The 22456-nt window shown below is 35.2% G+C and overlaps 1 protein-coding gene across 7 annotated transcripts in view; it reads left to right on the forward strand.

The window, feature by feature from the left end:
• Spart (spartin) overlaps window positions 1-22456 on the forward strand; it is a 57740-nt gene that overhangs the window by 11549 nt on the left and 23735 nt on the right. Inside the window, exons 1-3 of one of the 7 annotated variants that reach the window (XM_013360856.4) lie at window positions 9920-10126; window positions 16458-17266; window positions 20544-20741. In XM_013360856.4, coding sequence (XP_013216310.1) covers window positions 16460-17266; window positions 20544-20741 — 1005 coding nt within the window. In that variant the 5' untranslated portion in view covers window positions 9920-10126; window positions 16458-16459. Of the gene's footprint in view, window positions 1-9919; window positions 10127-10201; window positions 10377-10674; window positions 10808-14388; window positions 14503-16457; window positions 17267-20543; window positions 20742-22456 lie in introns of those variants that run through there. The other 6 variants (XM_013360858.4, XM_078016113.1, XM_005317103.5 and 3 more) reach the window with 6 other exon arrangements.

The raw sequence follows: 22456 nt of genomic DNA on the forward strand, positions 1-22456 counted from the left end.
TGTTTTATTTTGAGACAGGACCTTGCTAAATTGCTGAGGCTGGCTTTGAACTTGTGGTCCTCCTGCCTCAGCCTCCCAAGGTGCTGGGATTTCAGGAATGAGCCATTGCATCCAGCTTTCTCTTTGTTCTTGTAATCCCAAATTATAAGGACTTGGAAAGCTTTTATAAGTATATATTGACTGCATAAATATAACCCTATTCTATTAATGCAGAAAATCTAATCACTTTGCTGTTTTACCAAGGAGTTCTTTCATATTCCACGTATAGTATCCTTCTATTAAAAAAATAAAAGCAGTGTTTAAACAGAAGATGTGTGGTATGACTCACCGCAAAGCCACACATACAGAGTGGGACACTTCCTCTGATTCCTCTGTCTCAGCAGAATCCCCACCAGGGTCTCAAGACCTTTCTGTAAGTTGGCCACTCCTGCACATTCTTCTGAGAAAACTACTCAGTTTTCATCAACTCACCTTATACCAGCAAAGAAATCTCACTTGTCAGATCTAATTTTTGCTCCCATCAGGTCTCTTGGTGGTGATGTCTGTCACTGTGCAAGGAGCCTGGATAGCAAAACTTCTATTCATGCACCTACTTCCTCAGGAAGCAGGTCCCAGATGAGGACCATCCACATTCCCAAGAACAAAACTATTAGCTATCCATAGGGGTAAGAGCAGGAGTGTCCATACTCTGCCCCCTATCAAGGAGGATAATGGTGATCCAAACCCACCATACCCCAGAGCATAAACAACTCCGAGAATCTGTGTTAGAGCTTGAAGCTGGCATGTCCCTCAAGGCTCCTGTGATGTGGAGTTCATGCAGCTATGATAACTTTATACAAAGCATGTGTTAGGAACCCACATACCCAGTTCTGTTCTAAAAGCCATTTTAATTCCATTATAGAGCAAGAGTTTGATACACAGCAGGTCCTTAATAAATATCATTTGAATGACTGAATGGATACAATCCTAAAAAGCAGACTTAATTTCTCTCAAGATGGTTTATTGGAAATATGTCTTCTTTGACTTTGTCCTCTTTCTCTTTACCTCCATTTTCTATCCTTAGCTCCAGTTACTCTTTTAGTTATTACTTAAAGAAGATTGAAACAGAAAATTATTTTGTTATGAACAAAGAGCATGTAAAGAAATAAATCCACATTGACTAGAGCTGGCAGTAAAGGGGACACACACACGAACACACACACACACACACACACACACACACACACACACAGTGAAGGAGTGAGTCAGGGCCTTCCCAGACCACACTCAAGCTGAGTGATTCAATAGGAGGACTCCCAGGTCTTAGAAAACTATTATACTTACAGTCACAGTTTATTAAACAAAAGAATACAAATTAACATTAGCAGCAGGAAATGGTGTGTGTGGGGGGGCAAAGTACACAGAATCCAAATGCAAACCCAAGGAATCCTTTCCCAAAGTGATTAGCTTTTCTAGACAAGATGTGTGAAGGGTTGCTAACCAGGGAAGGTCAACTGGGCCTTGATGTTCAGGGATTTTACTGGAGGTCAGTCATGTAGGCCTATATTGCCTGTTATGATTGACTGAGCAACTCAGACTCCAGAACCTGAGAGCAAAACAGGTGTCCTCCATAGATCACCTTTTAATATAAATTATCTGATAAAACTGGTATTGCACGGCCCAAGGTCTCAGGCATAAGGCACACAAAGGCACTCTTATCAGAGAGACTATTCCAAGGGTCAGAGCTCATTTCCCAGGAGCTGGCCAAGGGCCAGTCCTGGAGATAGGCTTCTCATGAGTTGAGCAGGGTCTGAGCAGTCTAGGTCTATTCAGTTGTTAACCTTGACCTGCACAGAAAGGTTATTGTTTTAAGGCAGTCATGGTCACAGTCAGAATCTTATAATAAAGAAAAACCTTCTTTAAGCTTCTTTTGCTTTACTTTTCTACCTTCAAAGGACATCAAATAGATGTCTTTAGTCAACTAATTGGCAGATTAAAACATGAAACAGTTCAGTTTTTCTTTTAATGGCATGATTCAAAGGAGAAGAATAGACTGTAGTCAACCAGCCCTTCAACCTGCTGAAACTATGTAACCCAGATATCATCTAAACTCATTCCACTTCATTAAATCTAGATAAAATCCGTGAGAAAGGAAAACAGTACCCTGTGACTTATGGGAGCAGGCCTCATACTATTGACCAGGTTTTGGTATTGCCGGGGGCTGGCCTGTTATTTAAAGCTAGGCTTTGGGGTTATCCTATTGAACATAGCAGCTGCATAGAACATGCACATCAGACAAGGCTCCTCTGTGACTATGAAGGATTAAGACAAAAATACAACCACTCTGAAATGGTGTCTGAACAGGGAGTATAAATGTTGTACCACGTATAAAAACAGCCAAACACCCACCTATCCTGGCTAATATGAATGACTTCTTAACTGATAGTTTTAGTGTGGTTTTAGTCCTCTCTCCTTCTAGATGAGATTTATTAAGAGCCTCAATTGTATAATTATCTTTATTTCTTGACAGCACCCAATTTAAAGCAAAGTCCTTCTTCTATATATCCACTTCCAAAATCAATTAACATGGGCCTAAGTCCCATAAGTCCTTCCCAACACCCTCTTAATGTCCCATAAGTCTTTCCCAACAGCCTCTTAATGAAATGTCTCATAGCTCCACTGCTGTGTGTTTTACCTTGCTTCAATAACTAATAAACACGAGTTTTTCAAACTTCAGGTATGTTGTTGGGTCTTTGATCAGAGGGCATTGCATTTGCTTTGAGCCTGGATTCCACACCTCTAGTAGAAAATTCAATACCCTCTTTAAAATAACCAAAAGTTCCCAACAGACTTATAGCCTCAAGGGTACCTCTGGGTTCTGATCATTTGCTTTTCCTAATTTGGTTCAGTTCATAGATTCTTTCAACATCATTCTTTGTCTTGCTCTGTATATATTTGTCTTCTTCTGTACAAGTTAACAAAATAGATATTAAAGCCTCTTTTCTATATTTAGAGCTAAAACAAAATAAAATAAAATAGAAACAACTTTTTTTGGCAAACTGGAAATTTAGGCTTATATCATGATGCATAAACAACCTCAAATATGACATTCAAAACTCTGTCCTTCTGAGTCCTTTGTCAATCCACAATATTGTTTAGCTTCTCTCTCCTCACTTTTTACTGCTCCTCATTCCCTACTCCACCAGTGCAGATCTCTGCTCATTTCTAATGTAGTGACAATATTCTTTCATTCATTTGTCTCCTATCAGAGCCTTGGAGACTCATCTTAATTCTAGATGGCTTACCATCTAAAGCCATTCCTAAAGCCATGTAATTACTATGAGAAGAATTTGATGTCTGGTGTTAAATTCCATCCCACCATCCTAATGTAAATAGAAAATAAAATAGTTTACTGAATAATCCATTAACTTCTTTATAACATAAAAAGTACAATCAGACTAGTGCAAAACCAAATCCAGATTAGTAAGAAATATCACCCGAATTGCTTCTAACAGTTACCCCAAGAGATTTTTTTTAAAAAGTGGGTGTACTTGCTAAAGACTGAATACTTCATGTGGAAATAGGAAACCTTCAAAACCTGATTATGTATCTTCAATTCTGTATTTAAAGATTCTGTTTTATACTAAGGATTCAGTTTTTTTAAATGTTGCATTTGTCTATCAGCCACGGTATTTTGTCTGCAAGGGAGAAAATATGCTGTTCTAAGAACATCAATCTTTTGTCAAATTTTTGCTTGTCATATAACAAGGGATTTAAAGGAAGAGAAAATGCAATGATCTTATAGATTGATGACCTAACCTCATGTCGGTCTCTTGAAACATTATTATCACATTAGCCCTCAAAATAATGTGCTCACTAGGAGTTTCATTTCACTGAGTCCCTATCAATTTCAACATGAGCAATTAGGTGACAGTACCATGATAACCTAGATCATCAGTTCATGAGATGGATGCCCTGACACCTAGCTCAATTCATGGCTAAACTAATTTGGACATTTCTCATATTAATGTCATGCAACATTAAATGTCATTTAATGGTTTTTCTTATATCTGGTTGACAATATCATATAATAAATGAATATACACACACACACACACACACACTTAGCATGTGGATAAAAGTAACTAGGTAATCTGAAAATGAATATAGTACAATTTATGATAAATTTTTTTATAAAATTCTTCAAACTAAAATGCAGGCTTCTATACAAACATCTTTTTACAAACTTTTTTTGCATAATCATTCATGAGTTGTAATGAATGTAATGGATGTTACATACTTACATACCTAAATAGGCATATATCACTCCTAAAGCCCACTAATAGGTAGACTTTTCTTCTAAGCACACTCATGTAATCAAAATAATGCCATATATTATTGTTTTTGTGAGTGGCACTGTGAGACAGTTAAAATAGTATTTATATTTACTCTTTTCTATACTGTGAAGTAAATTTGTAATTATGGAAAAATAACTTCATCAATTTATGGAAGACACAATTAGATGGAAAAAATAACTCAGATATAACAAAACCACTCTTTGCTGATCGTTAAAGAATTTTATCAAAGACAGAATATCAAATATCATTATGACCGAGCACGGTGGTGCATGTGTGTAATTCCAGCAACTCAGGAGGCTGAGGCAGGAGGATTGAAAGTTCAAAGCCAGCCTCAGCAGCTTACCAAGACACTGTCTCCAAATAAAAATGAAAAACAGTTGAAGATGTAGCTCAGTGGTAGAGTACCCCTGGATTCAATCTCTAGTACAAAAAAAAATTATATCTATATATCTTATGAACATTTGAGTGCCAACTTTAGAATGAGTTATTTCAGTTAATTCATACAACCCTAAGAAATTGGTCTTGTTATCACAGCTTTGTCTTAACACATGAGAAAACAGGTTCATAGTGATTAAGTATTTTTGACAGTGAGATGAGGTAAATGTGAACTCAGGTACTAGGATTCCAAAGTCAGGGGTGCTCAGCTATAGATACATGATTCATACAATATTTATCTGGATTATGAATACTGCTGAAGGTATACAGAAATTTACAAGAATACAGAAGTTTTAAGAGAATCAATATCCACATCCTTAAAATTTTACGGGGTACTTCCTAGCATCTCTTTTTCTACGTCTTTCACATTAAAATTTCTCTCACTTTCCCCAAGAAATGCACACTTCTATTTTCCTAAATCACACTTTAGTGCATTATTCAGGATATAAAAACCTCAAGAGTGTCAAATAAAAGAACAACTCAAAATATTTGGTGGAAGCCTCTTCCAAACCACCATAAACCAAGCTTAGAACTTTTGTCTTTCCCCATCTAGACACAATGGTTCAGGTAAGACCTTAGAAAAGAGGAATACTTTGTTAGGCCATTACTAAATCAGAAATATTGTGGCATGCAGGGAGTATGTGAATAATGATAATTTTTGTTTGAAAACTTTCACCTACCTCTTTAAATTCTTCATTATTATTAAAGAGTGCTTATTTATTTGTGTTTGAGACAGGGTCTTGCTATGTTGCCCAAGCCTAGAATTTCTGTGCTAAAATGATCTTTTTGCCTTTGCCTCCCAAGTATCTGGGACTTCAGACACATAATATCATTTTTGGCACAAAGACATTACTTTTTAGAAGAGACTGACAAGAACAAAAGTTAAGTATTCACCAGCTGGTCCATAACCAATTATTCTTAGCTGGAATGCTCAAGTAGAAATGACCAAATCAAAGCTCCTTCAAACATGCTAACTGGAACAACATATATACAGATGGAAAGATAATGGAAAGTCCTTGTCTTTGAAATGCTTTTAGCTGGGTACACTTGGGTAGTCCAGATGGCTTAAAGCACAAAGACTTAGTATTTACAGAGAAACATATAATGGCCCAGTAGAAAAATGTCAGTGTCAGCTGTATGCTTACATAAGTATAAAATGGAGAGAGGGCATGACTGAAATAGCTGTGCTTGTGTAAGGGCTAGCTGGCATACCTCATCTAGAAACCTCATTGCTAGGTCATAGGTCAGAGTGTGTTCTTAGGAGGTAGAGGGAAGATGGGTTGGCAGTTTCAGACATCTCATTTCCTTGTGACTGGGTAAAAGTGCTGATTCTTGTTGGCCTGATTAAAAAATCTGAGACTTTGTTTTTATCTCAGTAAGATGTATTAAATGTTAAAAATTATTTTCACGTTTTTAAATATAAGCTATTATTTTCTGCTAATCTCAAGCACTGTTTCAGCATAAGCAGATCCAAGTTGTATGGTGGATACACTCTACACAGTTATTTAGTATTTAGGAAAATCCCTTTGGCAAGCCATCTAGAGTTAAGATGAGCCTCCAAGACATAGACAATAAAGGACAAATGAAAAGAATACAGAATTAGTTGTTGTTGTTTTATTCTAAAAACACAAAATTAGGGAAAAAGTAAATAAAAAATTACAAATTTTTAAAAGCTGATATACTACAGACGCCACAAAATCCAGAAAAAAAAACATAATTCTTACATTACTTAGGTGATTGAAAAATATCATGGTACCTTTTTTTGACTCTTTACTATAAAATAAAATTTAAGGGAGAACAAGGATTTGAATTGAGCGTCTGCCCTAGAGTTTAATCACAGTAACAGCTTTAGTTGGTTGTAGAAGTCCCTGTAGCCAATTAACTAATTAGGCTGCAAACAACTAGTTTAGCTGTAACGAACTGGATGGCCAGCTAAGCTGTAGCTAACTAAGTTCACTTCTGTTTTTCTAAAAACACTGTCAGATCATATTGTTGATTGAATTTTTATGATACTATTCTAGTTGTAGGATGCTTATTCAAAAAGTATTTACCCAAATTTAGAACATATGTAATACAAATAATAATCATTCAATATAGGATACATCTTTAAAACTGCTTTAGTTATAATTTACATATTATAAATTTCACTCATTTTGAATATTGTATTCAATAAATTGTTTTATATTTACTGAGGTAGATATCCATCATTACAATCTAATTTTAGAACATTCTAACTTAAAAACTTTCTGCCCATTTATAGTCATTTACCATTACCAACTCTAACCCTTAGCAACCACTCAGGTACTTTCTCTTCAAATTTGCCTTCTTAAAAAAAAAAATCATACAAAAGATTCATACAAATTCATGTCTGATTTATTTCACTGAGCACAATGATTTTAAGGTTCAGCTATGTTTATCATGTATCAATACTTTATTCATTTTTGTGGCTGAACAATATTCAATTGAATGGATACACTGTATTTTAAGAAATCCATGCTTCAGTTGATGAATATATGGACAGTTTTTACTTTTGATCTAATGCTGCTGTGAACATTTGTGTACAAGTATTTGTATTATTAAAAAATATTTTACATATTCTATTTTCAAAATGGTCAGGGGTCAATATCAATTCCATTCAAATTTTAATTTTTAACAATGTAAGCTAAAAAATTCTGTCTAGATAAATAAATTTATTTATTACCTAAATAAAGTAAGTAGCAGCAGAAGAGGTTTTATAACAGCATCACTCAATTCTTTGAATCAAAAAATTGAAGACTTGCTCTCAAAATTCCACCTAAGAATGGAATTGCTAAGTTATATGGTACTTCTATGCACCAACTTTTTTTAAAAAAGAAAAATTGTTTTCCAAAAAATGATTGCATCATTTTACATTCCTAACAGCAATGCATGTGGGTTTCAGTTTCTGAACATTGTTTCCAAACCTGTCACTTTTATTATTATTATTATTATTATAGTCATGTTAATGGGTAAGAAATTATCTTATAATAGTTTTAATTTGCTTTTCCCTAAAGACTAATGATGTCATCTTTTCATGGTTTTTTGGTCATCTGTACATCTTCTTTGAAGATTTGGTCATTTCTACATCTTCTTCATCATTTTCATTTGTTACTTTTTTAAATTATTGAATTGTAAATGTTGTTAATATATACAAGACAAAAATAGTGATTTGCAGGTATTTCTCATATACTGTGTGTTTCCCTTTTCCTGATAGTATATTTTTCAAGAGCAAAGTGTAATTTGATGAAGTCCAATTAAACTTTTTTTCTTTTATCACTTAGGCTTTGGAGGTCATATCTAAGAAATCATGGCCTAACATGTTCATGAAGTTAATTTCATAACCTGGGAAGTTATATTTTCTTCTAAGAGTTTTATCATTTTAGTTCTTACATTTAGGTCTAGGATCTATTTTTGGTATATGGCATGAGATATGTGTGCAAATTCACCTGTTTGCTTAAATATCTGATTGTCCCATTTGTTTAAAATATTTTTCCCATTGGATTTTCTTGTCACCTTTGTTAAAACTTAGTTGGCTATAAATGCAAGGACATATTTGGGGGATACTAATTCTAATATAATGATCAATTGTATTCCATATGTCTTTACTCACACTAGCACCACACTGACTTTATTACTGCAGTTTTATAGTCAGTTTTGAAACTGGAAAGTGTTCGGGCCTCCCATTTGTTTTTAAGATTGTCTTGGCTATTTTAGGTCATTTGCATTTCCATGATTTTATGAATTTTAGAATCAGTTGATCAATTTCTGCCTAAGTCTTCTGGTATTTTTACAGGGATTATGTTGAATCTGTGTATCTATTTGAGGAGTATTACCATCTCAATATTAAATCTTTCAATTCAAGAGCATGGAATATCTTTTCAATTCAATTCTTTCAGTCAGGGCTGAGATTGTGGCTCAGCAGTTGAGCGCTCCCCTAGCAAGGACAGGACTGGGGTTCAATCCTCAGCACCACGTAAAAAAATAAAGACATTGTGTTGAGTCCATCTACACCTAAAAAAATAAATATTTTAAAAAATTCTTTCAGTCATATTTATAGTATTTAGTGCACAGGTCTTTTACTTATTTTGCTAAAATTATTTCAAAGTACATTATTCTTCCTGAAGTATTGAGAGTGGAATTCTTTTTTTTTTTTATACCAGTGGCACGTAACCACTTAGCCACATTTAAATTTTTGAGTCACAGTCTTTTATTAAATTTTTGAGACACAGTTTCCCTAAGTTGCTGAGGCTGGCTTTGAACTTGTTATCTTCTTGCCTCAGCCTCCAAAGCCACTTGTATTATAGGTGTGTGCCACCTGCCCAGGTTGTGAATAGAATTCTTAATTTCATTTTCAAATGTTCATTGCCAGTGTATATAAATATTATTAATTTATGTATGTTTAACTTGCAACCTTGATGAACTCATTTATTACTTCTAGTACTTTTGTAGTAAATTCTTTTGGGTTTTCCATATATAATGACTTCACATATAGAAACTTCCATTTTAAGCACTAATCTTTATGGACAAAGGAAATTTTAAAAATTAGAATTTGACTTAATTTTATGCAGAGAAGTATAGTAGATGATCAATAAAAGATTTCCAAGAATAAATAAATATTATGTTAAGATAAAATTTCAGAGTGGAATGAAGTGGGAGTTCAATTGAGGGAAGTGGGAGTTTTGATTGAGGGAAGCAATAATTCATCTGAAACAAGCCACTGCCTTAATACAAGTTACGTAATTATATTTAAACATTTAAGGAACTACAAATAGACTTTTTAAAGTCAAGCTTATTCAAAAGTATTAATCTACCATCTATAGCTTTTTACTAACTTTAAGAACTTTTGAAGAGAAGTAAAGCATGTTTACTTAGACTTTTCCCTTTTAGCATTCTATAAGCCCAGTGGTGTTGCCTTATCATCAGAAATCTTATGTTTTCTACGACATTGGTACAAATATTCTAACCTATTGAGACCCTTGGGCGGGCAAACCATTCGCTGGGTCCTGTAGTTATGAGGGCTGGGCTCCGGACCGCAGATCAGCCTTTGTTCCCAGGTGCACAGCGCCTGCGGCTCCCTCCAGCGGCCACAAACTGTCATGACCCACTGCTCTTTTCCTAGAGTCTCCAGATGTCTCCCTTTCGTGGGGCTAGTAGAGATTGCGCAGGCGCAGGGGCGGCCGACGTGGCCGCGGAGACCCTGCTTAGGGGGTCGTGTTGAGTGGCTGACTCACGAGGTTCTCCAGGGTTTCCTACCCTCGCTCCCTCCTCTCGCTAAGGTTTTACGGCGGTTCCTGGGTTCAAAGCCGACTGACGTCCTCCCCTGCACCGTTTGGAAGGTCAGAGAGCGCAGAACCTACTCTGGGCCGACTGGTGCCGAGTGCGTGGGAAAGACGCCCGCGTGGGCGTCACGTGGCGGCGAGGAGGCGGCGCGTGACGTGGCGCGCGCGGCCTGGAACGCTTTGTGAGCCGCCGACGCGCGCGGGCACTCGCAGCCTCTGGACTGTGGCTTGCGGAGCCCCAGGTTGCGGCGGCCAGGCGGGGAGCTCTCTGGGCGGTGCCGTAGCGCCCAAGGTCTGGAAGGCACAGGTGGGGCGGCGGCGAGCGAGTCGCCCCCGCGCGGACCCCACGCTGCCTGGCTGGTGGCCTGGCGCCCGGGGTCGGGTGGGCTCGGCCTGGCGGGCAGGTGTGGGAGGGCGGGAAGCGGGGCCTAGGAGGCCGGCCCGGTGTCCAGGTCTCAACGAACTTTCGTCACAGGGTGCCATTTCTGGGGAGAGCAGTTCGAGAAGTTCTAAGTGAATCCCCATCCCCTGTTTAAGGAACCGTCGGCCTCCCTTCCCGCCCGTCTTACTGGTGCGCACCCTCCCGCCCCCGCCACTCCCAGGCCGCGGTCCTCCCGGGTTATCAGTTGGCTGTTGTGCAGCCCCACCTCCGCTCTTCACCGCGACTTCCCCTCCCTCTGCGTTCTCGGCTGCCCGAGGGTCGGAAGCGTCTCTTTAGCTCAGACTCCACAACCAACAGTAATTATATTGGGAATGCGTAACGTGGGGTTTTACTCTTTCGAACACTTTGGTTGATATTTGCTAGGGACTGAGTGCCGCAGAGGATCTCTGACCTAGTTCTGTGTCTGGAAAGTTTCTCTCGGAATGCGCGCTGTAATGACGAGGCATTATTGCGTTACTGTAGGGTTGGCCCGTTTCCCACTCCCTTTTCCACTCCGGTGGATTGCTGTAGTAGTCTTTTGAGGATCCTCGAGGTTTGCTAATTTGTTACTGCTTCAGTTATTTAAGAGTTTAACATTTTTTGAAGTTGACAAAAGAAAAATAACGGCAACATATAAGAATATTCTCCCCACCCCCCGTCAAAGAATGAATATTCCAGTTTCTGATTCCCTCCCTTTTGTGTTCACTTAATTTGGTGGTTTCATATGACCCCTTTGAAACAGGAAGCCTTTATACTATATGGTGCTTATTGAAACAGTTTGCCCAGCAAGCCAGAATAGGGTAAGATGGAGTAGGATGTTACAAAGGGAATTGCATACAGATAATATAAAAAAACCACTCTCTTTTAATTTCTCCACTCCCCCTCCCCACATCACTAGAAGGAATGAGTGATTTTTTTTTAAAGATCTGTTGCGCAGAATGGTGAATATAGCTAATTGAGTGTTGTACATTTCAATATTAGATAAAGCCTCAAATGTTTTCATTTCAAAAATTATCAAATATTTGAGGTGATAAATTAGATTTAATCATTCCATATTAAAAACCCAAATATACCATCACTTCATATCCCATAAACACATACAACTGATTTGTCAATATATAATTTAAATAATAAAAAGTAAATTTTAAAGAAAAAACCCTGTTTCTTTTTAAAAGAGCCAGATTGGCTGGCAGGCATACATTAGACTAACTTCTGCTAGCTCTAGGGAGATTAAATGCTGAATTGTTAAAAAACTATTTGGCAATTTTGCTTGTTAAACATAATTGTTTACTACCTTCATTATTTATGGGATTGAATTAAGTTGCCAAGTATTTTGGTTCAGAGTTTTACCTCTGCAAGCGCGAGGGGTTTTTAAGGCATATGCATATAGTTATATGTGAAATTAAATGCCTTTTTTTACTTCTTTTATTAGAAGGTTTAAATAATATAACAAGTTTATCATAGTATTTGGTAATAGATTTTGATTTGTCATATGACTATTATACTGGTGAAGGTACTCTATTTAATACCTTAGGTTGACTTTTCAAAGACTTTTCCAACACTGAAAATTAAAGCATGTGAAATCATTTTTTTACCTTTTCAAGATACTCAATAACTACTTAGGAATATGATAGGCCCCTGCTTTCTTGATATTCTCTTATCTTTCTTGTACCTTAAGAAGGAGGAAGAATGTAGAATGTTTTTCCATGATTTTGGAAGGAAGAGGGGGTTTGGGTCTGTGTAAAGGGAAGACATTTTGATGACACAGCAATAGGTGTAATTCCAGGGAGAGGGGGTTATCAGGGTTCTTTTGTTTTTTAGGAGGGTGGGTACTGGGGTTTGAACTCACGGGTCCTCACCCACTGAGTCACATCCCCAGCCTTTTAGATATTTTAAATTTAGAAATAGGTTCTCACTAGGGCCTCCATAAGTTTTAGCCCTATTGTTGTATACCACAAGCACTTAAACTTTCTATCTATCCATATTCCATCTTTCAAAATGGTTCTTCCATAATTTTGCTTACATCAAGATTCACATTATGAATTATTACCTTGAATTATTCACATTCTCGTTATTATGACAGTAATCAAAACTGGAACGTAATATCCAATGGTTACTTTTTGTTTCTAGTTTAGTCATCTTGTTTTCCCCGGAGTTAATAATTGTCTTGATAATTATTTCCTTAATTATCCATGTATTTGTCACAAAGTAAACTTTGAATCCTATTAATTAATTCTATTTTTCTCAGAAATTAAAAGTATGTTAAGTCAAGTCTTCTGTCAATTTTAGTTTCTTGAAGAAATCTTTTCTGGAGTTATTTCTACCCTAATCTGCATAGGTTGCATCTTGAGAATTTTCCATCATGAGTCTTGGTTGGGATACCTTTCTCCAAACATGGAATCCCAGAAATAGGATCTAGTAGCTGGGCAGTCATTTGGCTGGGCTTGAAGTATTTTTACTAAGAATTATGAATAAATTTTACCATTTTATTTTAAATTTTACTTGTTGCTTTGAGGAAATTCCTTAATATTCTTATTTTTCTTTTTTTAAGCTTTTTAAGAGGGTCCCTTTGAGCCCAGTTTTCTGAAATTTTATTGTATGTTCCTTGATGTGAATCTTTTTATCCTTATAGGTCTTTTTAAATCTGGAAATTTATGTTTTCCAGTTATGGAAATTCTGTGAATTATTTATACTACTCTTTCATCCCTTATTTTTTTGGCTATTCTTTTTTTCTGAAAGTTTTAGTTTTCAGATGTTGAACTTTCTGGATTTTCTTACCTATTTTTTCTTTATTTTTTAAATCCATTTGCTCTGCTTCCTGCACATTTTTTCATGATTTTATAGCCTTTTTTTTATTTGTTTAGTACTGGGGAGAGAACCCAGAGTTGCTCTGGCACTGACCTATATCTCCAGCTCCTTTTATTTTTGAGACAGGCTCTTACTAAATTGTCTCTGCTGGCCTTGAACTCATGATCTTCCTCAGCCTCCAAAGTAGCTTGAATTACTATGCCACCACTCCCAGCCTATAATCTTTATTTTTTTATTCCTCTACTGATTTTTTCTTTCTAGCTATATTTTTATTTAATTTCACTTCCTCTTTTGGGTGCATTTTCATCTTATTTGTATTTTATGGATTCAGTATTTCTGCATGTTTATAAATGATAGGGTTTAATTTTTTCCCTGCATGTCGTTCTTTTCATCCAAATGCATCATTTTCATTTTTATCTTTAATGTTAGAAGTTTTCCTCACTTTTATGATACTTGACTGCTTGCATGTGTGTGTATATACACACATAGAGACACACAGACTTCTTCAGGGGAGATATTTTCTTTTCTTTTTTTTAGAGAGAGAGAGCCGCTTGAGCCACATCCAGACCCTACATGGATGCTTGTTGTCATGGATGATACTGAACCCTATATATACATTATTTTTCCTATACATATGTGTCTGTGATAAAGTTAACTTAAAACTTAGGCATAATAAGAAATTAACAAATGATAATAAAATAGCAGAATTATAATATATCTTGATAAAAGTTATATGAATGTGGTCTTTCTTAAAATACAGTGCAGTTTATTCACCCTTTTTTTGATGTGAGATGGTACATTGTCTGCGTGATGAGATGAATGACATAGGCATTTAATGTGGTATTATTAGGCTTCTATTTAAGTTCTGATGTATTGATAGACTCTAGATGTATCCTCTGCTTTGGGTGATCCTGGACCATCGAATCATGACTATGTTGATTATTGGATGTCAGGAGTTGATGACATCCATGTTTAGGGTCCTTGGTAGTCCAGGTGGTCTTTTATTGAGACTGTTCAGAAGATCGTGTAATTAGAAATTTTTGTATGGCCTTCTATATTTTATGCCACAGTGCTTCCTTTGCACTTGTAGGACTTCTTCAAGAAGAAAATGGTTTCACCGGGTGCAGTAGCCCACATCTGTGATCCCAGTGGCTCAGGAGGCTGAGACAGGAGGATTGAGAGTTCAAAGCCAGCCTCAGCAAAAGTGAGGTGCTAATTAACTCAGTGAGACCCTGTCTCTAAATAAAATACAAAGTAGTGCTGGGGACGTGGCTCAGTGGTTGAGTGCCCCTGAGTTCAATCCCTGGTAACCCTCCCCATCAAAAAATAAATAAATAAATAAATCAAACAAACAAAAAACCCAGAGTGGTTTCATTGCAGTTGAAGAATTGTGTTGGATGGTATCCCATTTTCCTTAATTGACGAAGAACTCAACTCTCTGTAGCAGCAATTTCTCATCAGCACATGCAGTTTGGCCCAAAGCTAATGTTGAATCTGTAACTATTCCTTGTTTGCATTAAGTGATTTTTGATATTTTTTTTTTAGGGAATCCCTTGCTATAGCAAGACTTACTAAGTCTTTCTGTAGACTCAGTGCTTTCTATTGCAACATACTTACGCCAGTTAGTCAGGACACATTGTATTCATGTCTTCCACCCATAAATTTAATGATTTTTCTGTCTTAACTCAGCACTTATTGCACACTGTAGCTGTAACTTTTGAATTTAGAGATATGAAAGAATACTGGCATGAATATCTTTTTCCTTCTTTTTAGATATAAAAAGAAGGAAAAAGATATTAGATAGATAGATAGAAGAAGATTCATTATTACCATAGATCTTAGCAACCTCAACATTGATTTTTTTTGTTTATTAAGTTGGGAACTTTTTCACTTATATTAAGCACTTTTACAGCTTCTTTTTGGTACAGCCAAATTTTTACCAGCACAACTGCTTTGTGCTTTGGGGCCATTATTAAGTAAAATAAGAGTTACTTGAATATAAGCACTATGGTACTGAGGTTGATCTGATAACCAAGATGGCTACTAAATGATGGGCAAATACATGGATATGCTGGCCAGAGAGATTATTCACATTTTTGGTGGGTTGGAGTGAGATTTTGTAACACTACTCAAAACAGTGCACAGTTTAAAACTTATGAATTCTTTCTGGAATTTTCCATTTAATATTTTCAGAACATGGTTAACCTTATGTAACTTAAACCATGGAAAATGAATCTGCAGATTAGGGAGAACTGTACATATTTTGGCGCACACACATACACACACACACACCCTTACCTGCAAATGGAATTGCTGGGTCATAGAGTAAATGAATGTTCAGCTTTAATAAAAATGGCCCGTTTTCCAAAGTGGTGTGCCATTTTTTCCAGCAGCAAAGTTTCTTTTTTTTTTTTTTTTTGTGGTGCTGGAGTTTGAACTCAGGTAGGCCTTGTGCATCGAGCACTCTACCAGCTGAGCTGTATTCCCAGCTCTTCTTTTATGTTTTTCTAACAGTTTTTAAATTTTTGCCATCTGAAAATCACTGCGGATTTTAGTTTTATTTTCCTGAGAAATAATGTGTTGAACACCTTTTCATGTGGCTTTTGAGTCTTTGTGTGTGTATGTGTGTGAGAAATGCCTGTTAATTTCTTTTTCTCATTATGAAAAATAGGCATGCCATTTTAATAATCTTTAAAGTCAGTAAGGTTGGGGAGGGAATAATGCTAACTATACATAATTGAAATTTTTCTCATTTGTCCTTTCTAAAGTATGATTCAACTCATTTTTTATTAGCTAATCTAGATATATTTAACAATGAATTTCAGAATGAGATTCTTTTGTTCCAATGCTAAATTTTGACATAGAGAACTATTTCATTTATTGTAAGAAACAAGAACAAAAAATTACTTACTAGACATATTTTGATGTATTCTATTCTGTTTTTTAATTAATAAGATATTTGGACCCAAGAGCCTTTATCTGTTCATCAGCTACATATTGAATGTTTTCTCTGTGTCAAAACTAAGAGTAAGCTTAGGGGATGCCATAGTGAACAAGTCAGAGAAAACTGTCCTCTTTAAATATATTCAGGTAGATGAGGTGGATCCTAGAGAAGTAAACAGTTAAGCAAGATAATTACGAATGTTTTCTATTTTGCAGTTATGGAGCAAGAGCCACAAGATGGAGAACCTGCTGAAATCAAGATCATCAAGGAAGCATATAAAAAAGCCTTTTTATTTGTTAATAAAGGACTGAATACAGATGAATTAGGTCAGAAGGAAGAAGCAAAGAACTACTATAAACAAGGAATAGGACACCTGCTCAGGGGAATCAGCATTGTATCAACTGAAGCTGAACACACAGGCCCTGAGTGGGAATCTGCTAGACAAATGCAACAGAAAATGAAAGAAACACTACAGAATGTACGCACGAGGTTAGAAATTCTAGAGAAGGGCCTTGCTACTTCTCTGCGGAATGACCTTCAGGAGGTACCTAAGTTATATCCAGAATTTCCACCTAAAGACATAGGTGAAAAGTCACCAGAGCCTCAGTCCTTTAATTTACCTCTTCAGCATGCTGAAGTAGATGGAAACACTTCAGCCTTAAGTGCAGGGTTAGTGGCTACACCTCCTTTGTCCTTACCATCTCCAGGCTGTCCATCAGAAGCTCCTCCTGCTTATACTCCTCAGGCTGCAGAGGGTCACTACACTGTGTCCTATGGAACAGATTCTGGGGAGTTTTCGTCAGTGGGAGAAGACTTCTATAGGAATCATTCTCAGCCACCTCCTCTTGAGACCTTAGGGCTAGATGCAGATGAGTTGATTTTGATACCAAATGGAGTACAGATTTTTTTTGTAAATCCTGCAGGGGAGGTTAGTGCACCTTCATATCCTGGGTACCTTCGAATTGTGAGATTCTTGGATAATTCTCTTGATACAGTTCTAAACCGTCCTCCTGGGTTTCTTCAGGTAAGTCAAAGGAAAACATAAAACATAATTTCAAATATATTTAGACATCTACATATCGTATATATAAAATGACATCTTTGCATCATTTTTGACAACATTTATAATGTATCTAGGATTGTAAGACAAGTGAAAAAATATTTAAGTTCTACTTTCTTCTTAAATGTATTTATGAGCTTTGAACATCTACATTTCTGTTTGATTTTCTTTTCCTTTCTTTTTTTTTTTTTCGTTTTTTAAGATAATGAGGTCTTGTTTTGGTATTTGTGATGATAGGACCTAAGGAACATCAGAGTGTTTATTCTTAAGTTTTTAATTCTTTACCTGGAGTTACTTAGTAACTTTAATTTCAAGTTATGTAATATATACAAATTATGTATGTAATTCATGTGGCTGTGTAATTGTAAATATCCACAAATGTTATCAAGACCCAGCTGAGCGTCTGAACTGGGCTAGAATCAGCACTGTCTAGAGTAGTAGTTCTCAACTAGGAGCAATTTTGCCCCTCCAGGAAACTTTTGAGTACATCTGCAGACATTTTCAGTTATTGCAGCTAGAGAGTGGTTGCTGCCAGCATCGTGGTTAAGGATAAGGATGTTGCCAAACATCTACACAGGACGGCTACTAAAGCATTTAAAAAAAAAAAAAAATCCAGCCCAAAATCTAACATAAAGTTAGAAACTACAGATGAGTTTACCAGAATGTAGTTGGTCCAAGTGCAAAGACTGCCACTAAATAATAGTAATGTTAGAAGCATTGCTGTGGATTTAGTGAGGTATTCTGAATGTGATAGTTCAATACAACCTGCTTTTAAAAGGTTGCATGTAGAAACAAGGGAGATAGACTCTTGAAATAAGAACTTGTTATACATTGAGTATAACAAAGGATTTTGCATCAATGAGAAATCACTATTTAAGCAAAGTATTTTCACCCAAAGTTCAGATTATGTGGCTTAGTTATAGCACTATTTTTTTCTTATATATACTAAGTTCTTTTTTAAAGATATGTAGCTTTTACATGGAGTTAACTTGAATGTTGTTTAAAGAACCTAGAAGTTATTAAGAAATTAATATTTTTTAATTCAGGATAAATTAGTTGCCAAAATATAATGATGAAGAGTTAATTGCTAGAATTTTTCAGTTATATGTGGCAGCATTCTCCCCACCTGCAAAATCTCTTGACTGTTTTTCCTCCGTTGAGACTAAATCTCATCTGGATTGAATTATCTTCCCTTAGAAAATTGGTATGTTATAACTGATGTTATTGAAAGTTGCCCCAACCCCTTAAGGGTTTTTCTTAGAAAGAATTGGGACTATCCAGTTCAAATAGTCAAGGTGACAATGCATTTTAAAGAAATTGTAGTAAAGTACATAAAGATTTTCACAAACTTTGGTCATTTTACAATAATCTACAATTTTTTTTGTCAAAAATATAATCCTATTACTTTGTTAATATTTTTATTTTCACTTGTTAATTTCATCAAACCAGTAACAACTGAAATCAAGGAAAGGATGTTTTTTTTTTTTCTTGGTACATATTAAAATACATAGCTACTCAGATATTTAAGAGTTTGTGAATTACCCAATGTCATTTTGGAAGACTGTACTTTTTTTGTAGCTGTCTGAAGTTTGACTTTTATAAAAGAAGTGACTTTTGGGATAAATAGAAAAGAATATGTGAAATAAAAAGAATTTTAAAGTGCTTATTAGGCACTTTCTAGGAGTCACTTGAGTATTCTAGTTCTTGTATGTTTTTATTTTGTTGGTTAGAGATGATGGTAGTGTATCAGAGTTTTCCATCTTTCATATGAAATTTCTCATGCTCTTTGACTTACATTCATCACACATTGTTTTAATAAATTGGCTTTCAAATTTTCTTTATGATAATAGTGTTCTGGAAGTTGTGCACAATAAAATTTTGGTTACTGAAAGAATGTTAACATATTAGAAATGAATGCATTTGGAAATTCTGATTTAAAATTAATCTCATGAATTTAGATAGCCATGATTTGAATTTAAGTCAAAGTGTATTGATAAACTGCCCTCCCCAGATGGCATTGCAGGAACACTTTGTATTATTTTGTCTTAATTTCATAATACATAGTGAGTACACAAACATATCTTAATCTCTTCTAGCTCTGTCATGGTAGGTTCTCTTGGGGTTTAAAAAAAAATTTACATTATGAGTGCTGGGTTTTTAATTAAAACAGTTCTTTTCTTTTCTGATTTAGACTGCATGATCTCAAATCCTACCTTCACTTTTTAATTGTTGACCCTTAGCAAATTAGTTAACCTGTTTGTGCTTCAGTGTCAATGTGCAAAAAAAATTACAATAATACTGCTTTGAAATAAAAACTAAGTGCCTATCAGTTGATGAATTGATAACATATAGTATATAAGCACAATGTAATACTATTCACTGCAAAAAAGAATGAAACCCTGTCATTTGTGTCAGTATTGATGGAACCTAGAGGTCATTAAGTGAAGTGAAATAAGCCAAGCACAGAAAGACAGGAACCAGGATTTCCCTGATGTGGAATCTAAAAATGTTGATCTCATGGAAGTTGAATGGTGGTTACCAGAGGGCTGCAAATGAGGGTGAGGTTGGGAGAGGAGTGAGGTAGGATTGATCGATGGGTACCAAATTATAGTTAGGAGCAAGAAATTCTGGTATGCTATTGCATTATAGGGTAACTACAGATAATAATATAATGTACATTGCAAAAAGCTAGAAGAAAGGATTTTGAAAGTTTTAGCATAAAGAATGATAAATATTTGAGGAAATATATGTTTAACCTGATTTGAACATTGTGCAGGGTATATGTGTATTAAGATATTATATGGTACCCTGTTTTTATATTTTCATGTTATCATTAAATACCAATTTCATAGGATTGTTTTAAATTAGTAAATAACATGTGTAGTACTGGAAAACAGTTTTGAGTTTGTACATTTCCACAAAGGGATATCTAATTTGAATAATTAATTCACTTTGATTCTTACATTTAAAGCTAGAAGCATATTGGTAGCACTGGACTATTTAAGGCCATCAGTTTTAAAACCATTATTAGGGGAGCAATAGCATTTTTAAAGTTTTCTTGCAGGAACATCAGATTAGCAAATGATTAATTTTCATTAGGTATTTATTGATATTGATGGTTCTATAAAATCTTTTAAAATGTGTGTTAGACTTTAAAATGTTTGTTTTATAACAATTTTATTATAACATAGATGAAAATTATTCCATTTATTGATAATTTTTTTTTACCTAATTCTTTCAGGTTTGTGACTGGTTGTACCCTCTGGTTCCTGATAGATCCCCAGTTCTGAAATGTACTGTAGGTGCCTATATGTTTCCTGATACAATGTTACAAGCAGCAGGTTGCTTTGTGGGAGTTGTCTTGTCTTCTGAGTTACCAGAAGATGATAGAGAACTCTTTGAGGATCTGTTAAGACAAATGTCTGATCTTCGGCTCCAGGTAATTTGTATTATAGTCATTAGGGTAAAAAAATCTATTTTAACATAAGCACTTCTGCTTTTAAAGAAATTATTACAACATCTGATGTGATAAGAGTTAGAAGATAAGAATATATATTTTCCTCTGTGTTCATAATTTCATGCTGGGAATTTGCTGTAAATAGTGGATAAGATTGTGGAATTCACATTTTTCCACTTAATATTCTTTAACTCAGCTCTCACTGAGCTTATATGGACTTTAATGTCCTCTTTCCTTAAAATGGAGATGTTAAATGCAATCAATCCTAGATAACTGTCAACATTCATAATAAAAAATATTTTACCCCTCTTGGCAAACAGTATGTTTTAAACTTCATGGTGCTGTGGTAAACTTTAAAGCATTTATATTAATGGTAGCAAGTGGTTATGCTCTGTGAATGTTAGCTGTTGTTTCCTTTAGTATGTTATTGCTTGGTTGGAAAAATGGACTAATTGGTGTCAAATGAAATGAAGGTAATTTTAGCCTTAGCTGATAAGTTGTTAGACATAAGACATCTGATTGATGTTTTACAAATAAATATCAATTGAGTAAATTGTCTTTGTTCTCATGATATGTGAAGGCCAAATGAAAAGAAAAGAACATGTGATTTAAAATACGATCATCCTGTGAAGTTTCCTTATTTAATCTGTTTCTTCTGCCCACACACTTACCTTTCATTGGAAGGTTGAAATAGACTCATATGAGGTTTTCCAATGTTTTGCTCATCTACTGTTTGACAAGAGGGGGAAAATATTTTTTTATTATGAATGTTGACAGTTATCCGGGATTGACTGCATTTAACAGCCTGGTAGTATAATTTTTTGTTCTTCTCTTTAGTCAGCAAACAGTTGGAATCCTTTATTTAACCTGTTTTTTTATTAAATGGTGAGATGGGAAGTCATCAGGACAAATAGATATATATGTGTGTGTTTGTGTGCATATATGTGTGTATATGTATACATGTGTGTTTGTACATATATGTATGTGTGTATGTACATATTTAATACCTATTTTCAGGTACCTGAGAATGACCTGGTGATCAAGGGCAGTACTTAAGAATAACCAATAGTTCTTAATATATGTTAGCAAACACATGATCACTTGTATAGAAATGTGTAGCCTTGGTGTGTTCATGGGGAAGAATTTACAAACTCAGGAAAATGAGCTGTACTTATATTACTGGGCTTTTGAAAAGAAATTAAATAGACTTTATGTTATAGCATATGTAATTTTCTCTAATTTTAGTTTTTGGTTGTATGTTATTTTTACTTTGCTATATTGTTCCAGAACCTCAACTGTAAACAAAAGGTAATAGCCATAATTTTTATTTGTTTTGACTTTAAAGCATTCATTCAGCAAGGTGTATGCTGATAGAATACCTGTTATATTAAATGCATAAAATAAAAAAGTCAGCTTTTAACAATGCAGAGTGGACATGAGTTTTATTAATTGCCTCTAAACTCAATTTTAGTCTTGTATATACTTCCTAAAATTTATTATTGGTTACCTAAATAAACATAATTATCATATCTGATTTAAAGATAATATACTAAAATCTGTTACCATTATGCTTTGTTTTTTGAAATTTATTATAGATTATATGTGTAAACAACATTAGAGATTTGAGGTTTGATGATGAGATAAAAAAGTTTAGAGAAGAGAAAAATAGTTGTTTATAGACTGTCAAACACTGATTT

The sequence above is a fragment of the Ictidomys tridecemlineatus genome, chromosome 6 (genome assembly GCF_052094955.1).
Source record: "Ictidomys tridecemlineatus isolate mIctTri1 chromosome 6, mIctTri1.hap1, whole genome shotgun sequence".
Taxonomy (NCBI): domain Eukaryota; kingdom Metazoa; phylum Chordata; class Mammalia; order Rodentia; family Sciuridae; genus Ictidomys; species Ictidomys tridecemlineatus.